Here is a 14,989-nt window from a genome sequence, read left to right as displayed (position 1 = left end):
GTAATAATGCAAAATAAAATTTGTAAAAATATTTTTAAGCAGTCGTTATATAAGAATTTTAATATACAAAGTTAATGTCTTTGTAGGTTTTTTATTGGTGTGAAATATGAAATGTAAGTATTTTACCACAGCATCAGGTTTAATGATGTTGATAAAGTCTGCAGCAATCTTCCACTTGTAGATGGCGAACCAAATGGTCCCCGTGTAGGTGTCTCCGGCGTTGAGGTATAGCACCGGAGGGGCCTCCCCAGTGGCAGCCTTTCTCCGGGCCTCTCGCACTCTGGAAATATGGTGAAAATAATATACATTAGACAAAAGGAAAGTAAAATGACACCCTTCTACTTTCCCGTATTTTCTCTTGATAAAACCCAATCAAAATAATTTTCTGATTATTAATACATATAAGGTAGGTACTTGGTAAGTGGCCTGAGACGGCTAGAATACTTATTTGTTATATATGTATTTTGTCTATGATGTGCCCTATTGTAATTTTTTTGTCATTGACCTTTGCTAGGTTCATGATGTTTGCCTTTGTACTTTATGGTTCTACTTCTATTGTTGTCTCATTGTATTTGTATACTCTGGTACATTGTTGTGGTACCTCATACTTAATAACTTTTATTAAGTTTGCTAAATCTTATCTTTATTGTGTTGTATTATTTATTCTTATCTTTATTGTATTTTTGTTTAACATTAGATATTTATATTGTTATTAACCTCCATATTTGTAATTAGTTAAAACTTTTTAGTTCTCTTTTCTGATTTCAACGCTTATTTTTAATGTCTTTCACTATTTTTAATTACCTTATGCCATTTTTGCCACATTGAGTAATAAATTGTATGTTGGTGTTGTGCAGTTTCATTTTGTCCCTATTATAATTAATATATTTTATGTGTATACCGCACGAAAGTCCCAGCCAAATGGGGTATCTTATGTGGGTACGTATGAGGCTGAAGGGAGTGAGAACGGCAAAAAGATAGGAAGAGGAAGGTTGAGAAGCATAATACGTCAATGTATCGTTCAAGCTTTTTTTTGCTTAGGCGGAATATTTAGAATTTGATATTTATGATAACAAGGATCTCCAGTCCATTTTAAAATATAAATATTGACCTTCAACTTAACGTACCAGTATTTGTATAAAAGTTCGTTTCCAAAGTTTGAATTTTTCAAAGCCCACTAAAAACTCTGGATATCTATGGCAGGTCGGACGTGACATGTATAGCAATTTCAAGACTTTTTTTTAATTATTCTTAACTCCATGAAACATTCACATCTCCATGAAACCAAAGGTTGCGATTTGAGATTTTTTTTTTGAATTTCGAATTAATTATTTTATCGACAAAAAGTGGGGTGGCAGTAATGCTTATATTACATTTGTCTAATAAAATCAGTGTTTAGACGAAAAAATAAGGTGAGTCATTTTTAAAACTTATTTGTTTGATACAAAATTTTATTATTTAAAAAAATTATATGTTTATTTCTAATAGTACAATTTAAAAGCGTATATCATTACCTATCAAAAACAGTTTTTAGCTTTCGGATATGTATAGAAATATCCCATTTATTTGGATTTTATTGAGAAGCGGAAATACACATAAACTCTCTGACAGCGAAATATAACGGTCAATATAAAATTGCTGGAGCTTCTTATTTCGACTGTCTTGCTTTTATCTTTTAACTAACACGTTACCTACTATCTCTGTTAGATAGGTGCCTACTTCTCTCGTTTTGTTTTTAAAATAATAGGTATCTACTTACCTAATATTTTCATCTCTGTTAGGTAGGTGCCTACTTCTCTCGTTTTGTTTTTAAAATAATAGGTATCTACATACCTAATATTTTATCTCGGTTAGGTAGGTGCCTACTTCACTCGTTTTATTTTTAAAATAATAGGTACCAAATATTTTTATCTGGGTTAGGTAGATGCCTACTTCGCTCGTTTTGTTTTTAAAATAATAGGTACCTAACTTACCTAATATTTTCGTTGCACATTGTTTTATTTATTTATTTAATAATTCTGTTTGCTAGCAGATATAATGACTACTACGACGTATGAATGTGAATGAAGCAGGCAAAATTTTGGTGTGTGCCAAAACAGAGTTGTGTGGTCCATCCTATCTGCCGAGATTGATAAATAGACGTAAATACGAGCCCAAAAATTCTTATATTGGGTTGATTGTTAGTATTAATAATAAAATTTTTGTATTGGGTTGATTGTAAGTATGAATAATAACATTTTTGTATTGGGTTGATTGTAAGTATGAATAATAACATTTTTGTATTGGGTTGATTTGTAAGTATGAATAATAACATTTTTGAACTTTACGGAAATAGTTTGTTGTGAGTGGCCAAGCCAACGAACTAAGCTCATTTGAATAGGCGAAAGTGACATTTAGAATTATTCCGAGAGTTAATTTGCTTACATAAATTATTCTCGTCCTACGCAATCCAATGGAAATTTTGTAACTTGCATATTACCGATGCAATAAGCCAATCTAATGTGTAGGTATATAGCCTTGCCAAAAATATTCAGTTGGACTAATTCGAAATATTTGAGGACGAAGATATAGGTAAGACAGATAAGAAGGTGTATATCTATATTTTGTATGTAAATACCGCACAAGAGTCCCAAGCGTCTTGAGTCAGTGAGACATGACATCCCCGATTGAGGTATGTTGTGAGGTTGAAGGTATCGAGAGGAGTACCTAGGTATTCAGATCTGGTCGCCGAACACAGCTAAAGCCATTTCAAGCAATGTTTCTATTCATACCAAAAAACCATATTGACGGATAATAACAGATTTAGGCACGACAGATTCGGAACAATTATTAAAAAACGTCGTCGGATAATTATTAATTATTAGTAAGTTGGTACGTAGTTTTCTCTTCGCTTCTATTTCTTTCCCCTCTTATTTTATTGTTCTTCATTTTTATTTTTCTATTCTACTTCAGTGTATTATTTAACTAATAAATTAATACGATGATTTATTTTAATTAAACATTATGTGGGTAGGTAAGTACCTACTGAATAACAAAAATTATAACATTATACCTACATTCAAGTAAAAAAAACTACTGTAACCTGTATGTGATTGGTTTCTTAGAAGTATGCCTACTATAACGGCGCCTGGCGCTAGTAAAAACTACAAGGGCGCTGTGGTGGCTCTTTGACTTCTTGGCGCCTCGGTAAGTCAGAGCTCGAAGCGGACTGCATTTAATGAAGGTTTTAAAATGTTCAATTAACTCCCTTTAAACGTTAAGGTACTCGTAGCTAAAAATTTGAAAAGTTAAAGTTCTAAATGACCAAAATAAACCTCTCCCAAACTCTTGTTAGTAAGTGTCGACTGTATAACCACTCTAGTGACTGTATAACCACTCTCGTGAATCTAAAACCACTCTAGTGACTGTAAAACCCCTTTAGTGACTGTATAACCACTCTAATGACTGTAAAACCACTGTAGTAACTGTATAACCACTCTCGTGACTGTATAACCACTGATAGTCCTCAGGAGTTTTCAAAATCTCTTGATATAACTTGACTCCACTCCTTCAGTAGTTCTGTGACTTCGCGTGATGGTTAACAGGCTAGGTTGGGCATGTTATTTTCTTCCACGTACTGTTTATCACTGTTCTGTATTGTGATGACATTTTATGGTAGGTACTTACAGGTTTGCAACTCTTGCGAAGCCCCCGTAGCAGTTGTTAGCCTTCTTTTCCTTCTCGCTGCAAATCGAGGACACTTGCGACGTCTGCTCGAAGCGGGCGTGCATGTCGTTATTATGCAGGATGACCAGCTCGAAATTTGAACCCTTGGGGCCCGACACCACGGCCCCGAGGGTCTGCGTCAACAGAAGCAGGGACAGCCAGGCGAGGAATATCCCCGAGGATTTCCGTTTATGGAAATGCGTCATATTGGTGGGAGACTTCCTGCAACATAAAGAAAAACACAGATGAAATCACTGTTATGCCCACTTAGGGGACGAATAATAACAAAATAGTAATGACAAAATAGAATAGGTACAGAAGAAAAGTAAACACAACCTAAAACATAACCTAAAATAACGTAACCAATTATTTTATTCTGTTGTATCACATTCTGTTTTATGCGGTTACGTGTTTTATTTTTGTACCTGCCAACTGAAAGAGGAAGGTGGGAAGTCCCTGGCTATTCAGATCTGTTCACCAAAAACGGCTAAAGCCATTTCAAGCAACGTTTCGATTCTTAATAGTGGTCTTTCATCAGGGAAAGAGTAAGAGTATCCACCACTCAGAAACTTACCGCAAGTATACAATACATATATTTATTTTATATTGATTACGATGTGCTAGGTACATAAATTAATTAAGTAAAATTTACACACATTTGAACTTGTCTATTCCTCTAGAACAGATGTTTTAATCTACTCTTGGAAATTAAACACTTACATTGAGTTATGCTTACGCCTGAAGATCGAAGGAGAATAAACGACATTTGTTTCTTTTTTTTTATTTGGAGATCGACCGCTGACCAATGTCACCTTTCTCCAACAAATTATTCAGCTAACTTGCAGATTCCTCTCTTACACACTTTGGCAAACCAACGCACAAAATATATCGACTTTACGACACAGCAAATTCATTGTTTAAAACACAACTAATCATGTTTATCATGTCACCATATTTCAGAATGTTTGAAAATAAAACAATTATATTTTTTAAATACACCTATGATGTATTTGAAATTCGATTTTTCTTGATTGAATGAATAAATGAATGAAATGGAACCTGGAAAGTGGAAATTAATCCACTTCTCGACATATGATCGAGCTGAAACTCGACAGATAGATTCATTGTTGATTACAATGCATTCTATCAACTTTTGGTGGCACTCATGAACACACGCGTTTTTCTGAAATTGGATGACATTATACTAAACAATTTACAGCAGTTAATACACGAAATAAATGTCGGTACTATCCAATTAGGATTAGGCATAGTTTTTAGCCGTGTTGAATCCAGTGTTGTTTTCATCCAAATTGGATGAAATTATAAAAAAATCATGGTGGTTAATATATAAAATAAATCTCGGTACTATCATATTAGGATTTGGCTGTGATAGTGGTGTTAACTCATTTCATTCAGTCCATGGGGAGGAAGGTTTAATCCTCAATCAAACGGTTTTTTTTTTTAAGTTTTAAAAGATATTTTAAAAGTTCTCAGGAGTTAAGAGCCAGTCCCTGGGGAGGAAGATTCAATCCCCAGTCAAACCAAAAAAAAAAGTATACCTATACATATTTTTAAACACATCTAAATAAAAATAGATGTATTATAGCAAAAAAGTAGCCTAGTTTTTTCGGGTTTATTTTATTTTATAAATTCTCAAAAGATTATAATCTCAATTTCTTAGTACACCAATGTACATACTTACCTATTCCACGGGTTTTTATATAAGAGGTAAGTTCAAGTACCTACTTCTAGTGAAACAGTCCCTGAGGACTTATTATCATTATTATTTATATTATAACAAAATTGCGTTGTGCATCAATTTGAAAAGGAAATTCTATACATGACAGGTAAGATTTTAAAGAAAAATATCTTGCACAACATTTTTATAGGTACCTAACTGAAAAGTCACGGGATATTATCTAAGTAAATCTACTTAGTAAATAAATAAGGCTCTCTTTAAAATAGAAAAATCCCTGTGTTTAGTGTCTTACCCCTAGAAAGATAATCTGATTTTACGTAGTAATATTAACCATAAGAAATTTAAATAAAATAAATGTAGAATTAAAATAATTTTCTTGTGAAAAATATTACGTTATTTAGGTACTTAATGGCTTGTTTGAATTTTTGACACATCTTGTACGGGACGGCACTGTAGTCGCCGGCCGCACAGACGATATAGCGGGAGTGGCCGGCTGGCCGCTTCGACGCCTTGGAAGGAAAATCGGGAAAAAGGAGGGAGAATGTTGAAAAAAGGGAAAAATGGGGAAAAATATGAGGAAAGGGTAAACTGTGGGATAAATGGGGAAAATATGGGGAAAGGGAAAAATGGGGAAAATGTGGAAGATTATGGGAGAAAGGTATAAGGCAGGGGGAAGGAAGGTAGGGGGGAACCTGCGCCCTGACAAGGGACGCTTCGACTATTGTGAAAATGTTTCTTCTTGATGAGCACCAGGGAGCCGGGAGAAAGAAGAAGGCCAGGTTGAAGTTAAGGTCCAGGGCAGAAGAGGCTTGAAGAGGAAGTCAGGGGCAGTCCAGGAGAGATGTTGATGAGTCGAAGGGTGCTGGATCTCTGCCGAATTGCGCAAGTTTTCTGCCTTTTAAAGGACCAACGGGCTCAGCTCTCCCTTTGTTAGCGAGAAATTCCGAGAATTATTTTGGGTTCCCGGAATTTTCACAGGGCAGAGCGCCGTTGTTGCGCAACTCGCTAGGGGACGAATTTGACTGGGTCCCTGACTGTTTCTTTAATCCACTTGCCCGGGACATATTTTATTCTTAGACATTTTGTGAGTGTGCACAAATTTACATATTAAAAAGGGAATTGATATTTAAAGGGAAGTCGTAAAGTCCTTTACAAGTTTTGTAAAGGAAACTGCGTTTGCACAATTTCAAATTTCATGCAAGTCTTCCATGTTTTGTACAAATTTAATTTATAAGAGGGTATTTGGGGGGTCAAGCCTTTGTTTTTTGTCTATAATGATGACTGCTTGACCCCGTGGTTTTATTTATTAATCAGTTTTGCATATAAGATTTACAGTTTTTATACAAGAGAGAGAATTTGTTGCACAAATTCGAAGGTGCGCAGAGGTTAGTTTGTAAAGGAACTACCCCTGCGTAAATTCAAACTTATGCAAATTAATTTAAAATCCGTCGAGGTACAACGTCCGGTACACATCTGTATCGATTTTTTTGCATAAGCTCCACACAGGAGGCCAAATTGTTTCCCTCAGGGCTTATGTCATCTTTTGGATGCTGTGTGGAAGGTTTTTTTGAGGAGAGGAAGGAGTGAACATGGGTCTTGAAGAGACCCTTGTTGTAGGAGGGAGGAAACACAGAGGCCGGAAAATCGTTCTACAGCCGAGCTGATGACGGAATTAAGGAGAGGAAGAAGAGGAAGATCTGGAAGGAAAAAGGTATAATGGGTGGGAAGAAATCCGGGGGTCAGTGTGTCCAGGAGTAACACAACTTTACACAATCAGTTCCAGTTTTGAAAAAAAACTTAACGTGGAAATTGTAACCGTGTGTTGTGGTCGTGTTCGTGTCCCGGTTACCCCGAAGAAAGTAAGCTAAATCTTCCCCTACTTCGGGTGTATTTGAAAAGATATTTATAAATAGCGAAATTCTTTCTTGAATAGATAATCAGTTTATTTTATCAGTCAAAAGTCTTATGGAAATTGGCGATAACCTTTTTCTTCATATCTGCATCTTCACATCGTTTAGTACATTTCTAGGGATTATCACATTCAGTGAGTGAAAATTGAATCTTGTAATGAGTTATTGATAATATGGCAATGATAAGCCAAAAGCGTAGAAAATATTATGTACTAATATTCATGGTCGAGAGGTCGTTTCCGCACTTGATTTATAATTAGATAAAAAAGTTTTTAATACCACTCGAGTTGAAATATGTCACCAAAACCTAAATAACTTATAAGTATTACAAAACGACGATGTTGTTATACACACATAACAGACTCGTATATATACTGTTTGATTATTGAGTAGTTTTTTTTTTTTTTTTGGAGATGGGAGTTCGGAATCTCCGATACATTCTTAACACTTCACCCTATAAAGTATCTCTATTGTATATCACACCTGACAATAATTCTTCGAATAAAAATGGTAAATATTGAGCAAACGTCATGTTCACAAATGAGTCGGCAACTACAAATTTATAAGTGCACCCGTAACACGAGAATGGTCATTCTTGAATTGCTTCAGCAGATGAGCTGCAACTCGAATTGTTTGTTGGACATTCAGAACAAGAGACTGGTTTTAACTTAAGAGTGACTCTGCATAAGTAGTCAAAAACCTTAAATAATATTTATACGAGGAACAAGCAAATGGCTTTCCTTCGAATTTGGCGGAAAAAAAACTCGAATTTTGAACTGCACTCGGAACATGAAAATAGTTTACTTCGAAATGCGAAGGCAGATGAATCTGCAGCTGGAATTGAATCGTTAAATTCTGAACACAAAACTGGTTTTGACTTAAATTAGCTTTAATTAAGATTACACCCAAAAGCGGTTTTCCTCCGATTTTTGCACTACATAGTCTGCAACGAGAATTTCATAACTGCTCTTGAAACACGCGAATGGTTTCCTTCGAAATGCGTCAGCAATAAATCGGCAACTAGAATTGCACTCTGAACATAAGACTGGTTTCAATTTAATAATAATAGTTACATACTAGTCAATCCGCTTAAATTGTAGTGGCACTTAGAACACGTGAATGGTTTTTCTAGATTTTACAGAATATTTATGGTCTGTAACTAGATTGCTATAATTAAACATTTAGATAAATTTGTATTTATTTTACTTAATTTAAAATGCATCTGACCTACCGTGAAAAAAACCGTTTTCGTTTGATATATTTTGCGGTGCTTTCAGCAGGCCGCACCAAAAGTGCCCGCGGGCCGCACCAATAGTGCCCGCGGGCCGCACCAATAGTGCCAGCGGGCCGCATCAATAGTGCCCGCGGGCCGCACCAATAGTGCTCGTGGGCCGTACCAAAAGTGCTCGCAGGGCCGCACCAAAAATTCTCGCGGGCCGCATACGCGTGTTTCCACACCCCTGATGATGACATTCCCTACAATGACGATGCAGAAGTTGTTATATCAGCTGACCTTGAATATCCAATACTTTTATTTGCATTTTTTGCAACTTTTTTCTCGGTTTATTTATTTTGATAAAATTGAATACTATCTATCTTTCATATCATATTATAAATTCTAATAAATATTGGTTACATAATTTTTAAGTAAATATTGACTTGATCAAATATTTGGTTATTTATTTTGGGTTCTGTTGAAGATACACTGCAGCTTAGATAGGAACGATATTCACGACAAACTTTATTTCAATTCTTACAACAAGAATTTCACCACAAATAATTCAATCCATTTAGGTTTTGTCTTTACTTTTTACAGTGAAAAAAAAGTTTTGTAAAACCATTTTTCATTCCTCTGCTGTTAAAAATATTCCAAAGCAGGTTATACCTATTACCACAAATTACATAAATATAAAAACTAAAACTTCATTTTTATGCATTTCTTGTTTTACACTCTAAGACGGTTGAGACACATCTCTAGCTGGGCGTGGTCATCCACGTCATCTTGGACGATTCCCCCCGCAAAATATAGATCGCTTTCTGGTTTTTTCGCAATATGTGTTGCAAAGACTAAATACTGATACTGAGAAGTCTTATCTAAAGAGATTTGTAACAAACCCGATGTCGCCAACTTACAGTAGACCATTCGACTCCTTGGCCCCAGGCAGGCCAACGAAATAGAATACCTATTATGTGTTTAAATATGAATAACGGTTCCATGATAACTCAACACCATTACATAAAGTCATGAAAAGCGATGAAAAAATTAACATACGTAGTTAATCATGTTTTTGTTTCATCACTTTTCATGATTTATATCACGTTTTAAAGGTGTGGAATTGTCATTTTCATGAGTTATCCGGTCGCCGTAGAAAACTCATCTAATTTATCAGACCTACTAAACCACATAGAGGTAACACTTTCGTAAAGGTGTATAATTATATAATATATGTATAATTATAATCTGAAACATTGTGCTATAAATAACTTATATCATTGATGTCGCTATTCCAAATTCCTGTAATATTAAAAAATCTGTTGAAAAAATAAGAAAATACACAGATTTAGGAAATGAGATAAAAAGAATTTGGCATTCTCAGACTATAAAAATATTACCATTTGTCATTTCGGCTACTGGCATTATACCTAGCTCTCTCATTCAAAATTTAGGCGTATTAGATCATCAAAAAATTTATATATAAAAATGCAAAATCAGTCATTTTAAATACATGTAAGAAAACGAAAGATTTTAAAAATATTTATGTTGAGGGATCAGTAGGATTTATAGGCCCTGTTAGGAGTTCTACCGAGCCGAACCCTCTGATATGAAAATATCTGGAGTCGGTGAATTATTTTCCCATTTGATCTCTGGTGAGTTGACGTATTGTTCTTGTATTGTTTTGTATTTATTTTACTTATATAATGCACTTGCATAATGTTGATTGACTAGATTATCATTTGTGGAAAAGTGTGTTTTAGGGTTTAGTTTTTCCTATGGGGAAGATTTAAACCGGACACAAAAACGGAAAAGAAATTTAAAAATAATGACGTCCCTCGTCCTTTCGAGAGTCGTCTCTGTAGAGAGTTGTTTATGTCCGGAGAAGAGGTGGGTAGGTACTACTAGCATATCGTGGGACGAGTTTTATTTCTTTCATTTGACCTCTGCTTTCTCTATTGACTGCCAAATTTATAAACCGTGTTAAGATGTATCTTTTGAAGATCGACAAACATTTTTTTATACGGCTGTTATTATTCTTAATTCGGCGACTCCTCTTAATAAAAAATTCTTGTAAGCACTTAGGTTGGTACCTAGTACCTATGTTAAAAATAAAATACCGACAACTGTCATATTCTCAATCAATCTTTAAGTTTAGATAGGTATATAGTATATAGTTTACCTATTTTTTACTAGTTGTCATTGATTCTAACCAATAATTAACGGTGTTATTATTTTTTAAATTTATTATAATAACTAAAATATTAGAAAAGGTAATAAAATGATTTTTATTTGTTTAACATTTTTTAAATTTCTATGCATTATTCAGTAATCATTTTACAGAGTTGGGTACATAATAATATTTATAACAACGGTGCTATGCGTGGTCTTTATAATGAGGAGTGTAAGATAGATTTGAGAAGGTAGTAGGTACTGTGAATGTAAAATGATGTTTCGTTCTCGGAGAACCTGTGCCGAGGTGTTAAGGTGATTAATGTGATTTGGTGATACAAATATTCAAGTAAATTTTTTGAAATAATGGCATACAGAACTTCGGGCCAAAAGGCCCCGTTCTCTTACATCATGTGTTTAAATGAATTGAAGTGCATTGGTTAGTTATATAATATTCACCCGTGATTAGATAAGTTTCATTTTTGAAAATGTCACTCTTGAACGTACGCACGAATAAAAATTTAAAAGTAAATTTTATGTCCCTGTTTATATAAAATTAATAATTATATGTGCACCATTATTTAATCAAAAAGGATCGCCATGTTTCAAAACCAATGGTTTCTTCGTCAAAATAAACGTTTAACGAAAATTAAGGCGAAATTATTACTGAATCTAAAAAGTACCTTTAATATTATTGTTGGTGACAATTAATATCGGACACTGGGCGCAAAGCAAAACGAAAGATGATTATATAAATGTAATGACTTCACTAAATTATAAATCATATATAAATAATGCAACACGAAATATCAGAAGACAAATCCCTTCCTGTATCGATCACATATGGTGCAACTCAAATAACACTGAAAAAAACATGTCGATATTATGGAAAACCAGCATAACTGACCACTACACCTTTATATTCGTTAACAACATATAGGCCAGTGCAATTAGCGCCAAAAAGGGGGTCGCGATCGAAGTAATTCCGGTAGTCCCAATTTTTTTATATGTTATATAAACTGATCCCCTGATGTAAAATCTGATTTTCCGACCTTGGCGCACCTGTGCTCGCGCCGCCATTTTGAAAAAACTAGCCGAAATCGGGCCAAAAACTAGTTTTTCCAAAATATCTGATTTCCAATGCAAATTTCGGCTAAAGCAATTTAACAAGTATAATAGAACATAAAATAACCTACAACTTTTGTTAATAAAAATTTCTTCTATCTCTAATAGGTACCGAGGTAGAAAGTCGTAAAGGTGCGTATATTTTGGAAAAAACAAGTTTTTTGCGCGACTAAGTTTGGTTTTTTTATAAATACCTCGTTTCCAGTGGAATTTCATGAAAATTTTATTGATACCAATTATGTGGAACATAAAATTTCAAAAAAAGCTGTGCCGTTTTTATGTTTATATAGTTTTTTACCGATATAAAGAATAAACAAATCCAGGTAGGTACGCACAGAAAATCTATCACGTTATTAGATTTTTTTGCATTTTTAAATACAAACATCTATAAATTTACTATAGGGCACTTCGGTATGGGGCGGGGGCTACGCCCCATCCTTCTACTCCTCCCCTCCGGTTCCCTTCAGTTGCCGCGTGTCACGTCTTGAGCCTGGAGCGGAGCTTTACAGCGTCAGTGTCACAGCAGCGTTCAGTTCGAAATGATTCAGTGCAATCGAGTGTGAAAGATTTACAAAAGAGGGCTACTTTACGATCCGACGGTCTCATAAATTTTGGTCAGGGATTTGGTCTGACATGACCATCGAACAAACTCTGATGAGATCGATGAAAACATCTGGAGGTTTGACCCAAGGACGGGGAATCACAGACAGTTCCATCCTTCGTTGGACTGCTGGATTCGTTTATCTGCATAACATTTGTGAGGGTATCGAGTCATTTTGTGGGATTGAATCAGGAACGTCAGAGCAACATGTAGAGATGAGGCCTGCAAGAATTAAGAGGGATGATCGAGACGTTCAAACTCTTATTGATTGGTTTGCTTGCCATGAACCATTTCCTAAAACAAACGTGATTATGTCTATTAGCAGTGGCACAATCGGGGATAGCAAAGTCACTTGTCACATGGCTGAAAAGATAGGGAAATTAGCTATGTCTAAAGTTATCAACAAGAACTTTGGAAACCTACACTTAAAACGTAATGATGCAATAGTTTCTCTTGCGGCGGTGACCAGCAGTGTCAAAAATCAGGGTGTGACTATGTCAATAGATCCATTAATGCTATTCCATCGTATGTGTATTGCCAAAAAGTCTGAAAGTGAACTTAAATAATATTTTCAATATGAACTCTCTCCTGTACCATTGTCTCTTTTCTCAGAAGAAGGCATGCGCAAAAGAACGAAGACTATATTTTATTCATCATTAAACCCTCTACCAAATAATACAGAACTGGGAAGCAGTAAAATACATGTAATTGATGGAGGATATTTACTGCACAAAGTTGTATGGGGCTCGTGCTCAACCTTTTTCAGTAATTTTCCAGCAATATGTCAGATATGTACAAAATCACTATGGATCCAATGCAGTAGTGGTATTCGATGGATACCCAGATTCTATGGAAAAGAAAAGCACTAAAGGGGTGGAAAGAGCACGGCGTGCCAGAGTTACAACTTCTGCTGAAGTTTTGTTTTTTGAAAGCATGCACCCACAGGAAAAGTTTCTGGGAAATGAGAAGAACAAGTCTCGTTTTATTTCCCTACTCAGAACCTCATTTGCATGATCCCACATAACGACAGTACAAGCTGAAGAGGATGCTGACGTTCTCATAGTGAACACAGCAAATTCGTTGTCATCTCAACATGATGTAGTCATAATCGTTGGTCAGGATATTGATCTGCTGGTACTCCTCACAGCTCTCTCACCTCTCAACGTATATTACCAAAAAGTTCTAACGCGTTGTACTCGAAAAAATGTTTTAAACACATTGAAATAGTTGAAAACATTTTATTACTTCATGCCATAAGTGGTTGCGATACAACTGGAGCTCCGTTCGGTCAAGGCAAACACAAATTTTGTAATATTCTTCTCAAGAACCACTCAGTGAATGAACTTGTTCGTGTATTTCAAGACCCAAAAGCAAAGACAGAAACAATCACTTTGGCTGCCGAACAACTATTTGCACTTTTGTATGGCGGCAACGAGAAATCAAATTTGGAAAATTTAAGGTACATCATTTTCGTCAAAGGAGTAAAAAAGAACAAATTCAATTTATCCAGGCTACCACCCACCAAAGATTCAGTCCAGCAACACGCTTCAAGAACATACTTGCAAGTGCAGACTTGGCTTGATCACGATAAAGATCCGACTGAATGGGGGTGGAAAAAGTATGCTGTTGGGTTACTTACTCCAGTAACAATGTTGAAGGAAGCTGCAGCTCAGGCCTTGCTGAACTTCATATCATGTCAATGTAAAAAAGGTTGCGCTGGAAAGTGCACCTGCAGAAAGTCGGGTTTGAAATGTTCCCTACTCTGCATTCATTGCAATGGCAACTCCTGCGAGAATGCTGTAGAAGCCTTCGTTGATGACGATGACAGGAATATGAAGACCCAGTCGCCACAAATTTGGGTGATAAGACAGATGAAGAAGCTATTCAGGGCCAGAAGTAAGAAACTATAGTCAAGGGCTCGTACTTCTGTCTAAACTGATCTACCATTAATTTTATTTTTTGTTATGCTGACAACTTAACTAATAAAGAAAAGAATGTCAATAAATGTTAATTTTACGAAAATACCAATTTTTTATCTTTTTTATGTACCTTATTATCTTAATTGTATTAATAATCTTAAATGTATGTTGTGATTACGTTGATAGGCATGTCAGACCAAGCTGCGAGCACAAATGTAGTGGCTTGGCCTATTTTAGTGGTCTTCCCATTGGGAATGTATGGCGACCGATATGCTGAAATAGTCTATCTACTATATTTATAGCTAGGTCTGACACAGGCATGACGATTGTTGTCAACGTATATGTTCTTAGAACAATAATTGTTAAAGAAAAATAAAATCAAGGAATGCCAAGTTTAAAACACCTAACCTCAGTTTCAATTTTTGGCCTGGTTTTGGTGGATTAGAGTTTGGATACGTAATAGAGATAAAAAATAAAAATTATATACCTATTTCTTTAACGAAATTTTATTTTCTACAAAATTATTATCAATAAATTTTTCACAAAATTGTACTGGAAACGAGGTATTTATAAAAAACCAAACCTAGTCGCGCAAAAAACTTGTTTTTTCAAAAATATACGCACCTTTACGACTTTCTACCTCAG

The 14,989-nt window shown here is 35.2% G+C and overlaps 1 protein-coding gene across 1 annotated transcript in view; it reads right to left on the bottom strand.

The window, feature by feature from the left end:
* The window catches only part of LOC149426904 (protein 5NUC-like), a 57,220-nt gene that overhangs the window by 3,051 nt on the left and 39,180 nt on the right, over positions 1-14,989 (bottom strand). The window contains exons 2-3 of the mRNA XM_089634171.1: positions 3,667-3,927; positions 127-280 (exon numbers count right to left, since the gene is read on the bottom strand). Coding sequence (XP_089490297.1) covers positions 127-280; positions 3,667-3,911 — 399 coding nt within the window. The 5' untranslated portion in view covers positions 3,912-3,927. The remainder of the gene's footprint in view (positions 1-126; positions 281-3,666; positions 3,928-14,989) is intronic.

Source organism: Hesperophylax consimilis, chromosome 1 (assembly GCF_061612785.1).
Source record: "Hesperophylax consimilis isolate HC1 chromosome 1, BYU_Hcon_1.0, whole genome shotgun sequence".
Lineage (NCBI taxonomy): Eukaryota > Metazoa > Arthropoda > Insecta > Trichoptera > Limnephilidae > Hesperophylax > Hesperophylax consimilis.
This window is presented reverse-complemented; position numbering and strand designations above follow the sequence as displayed.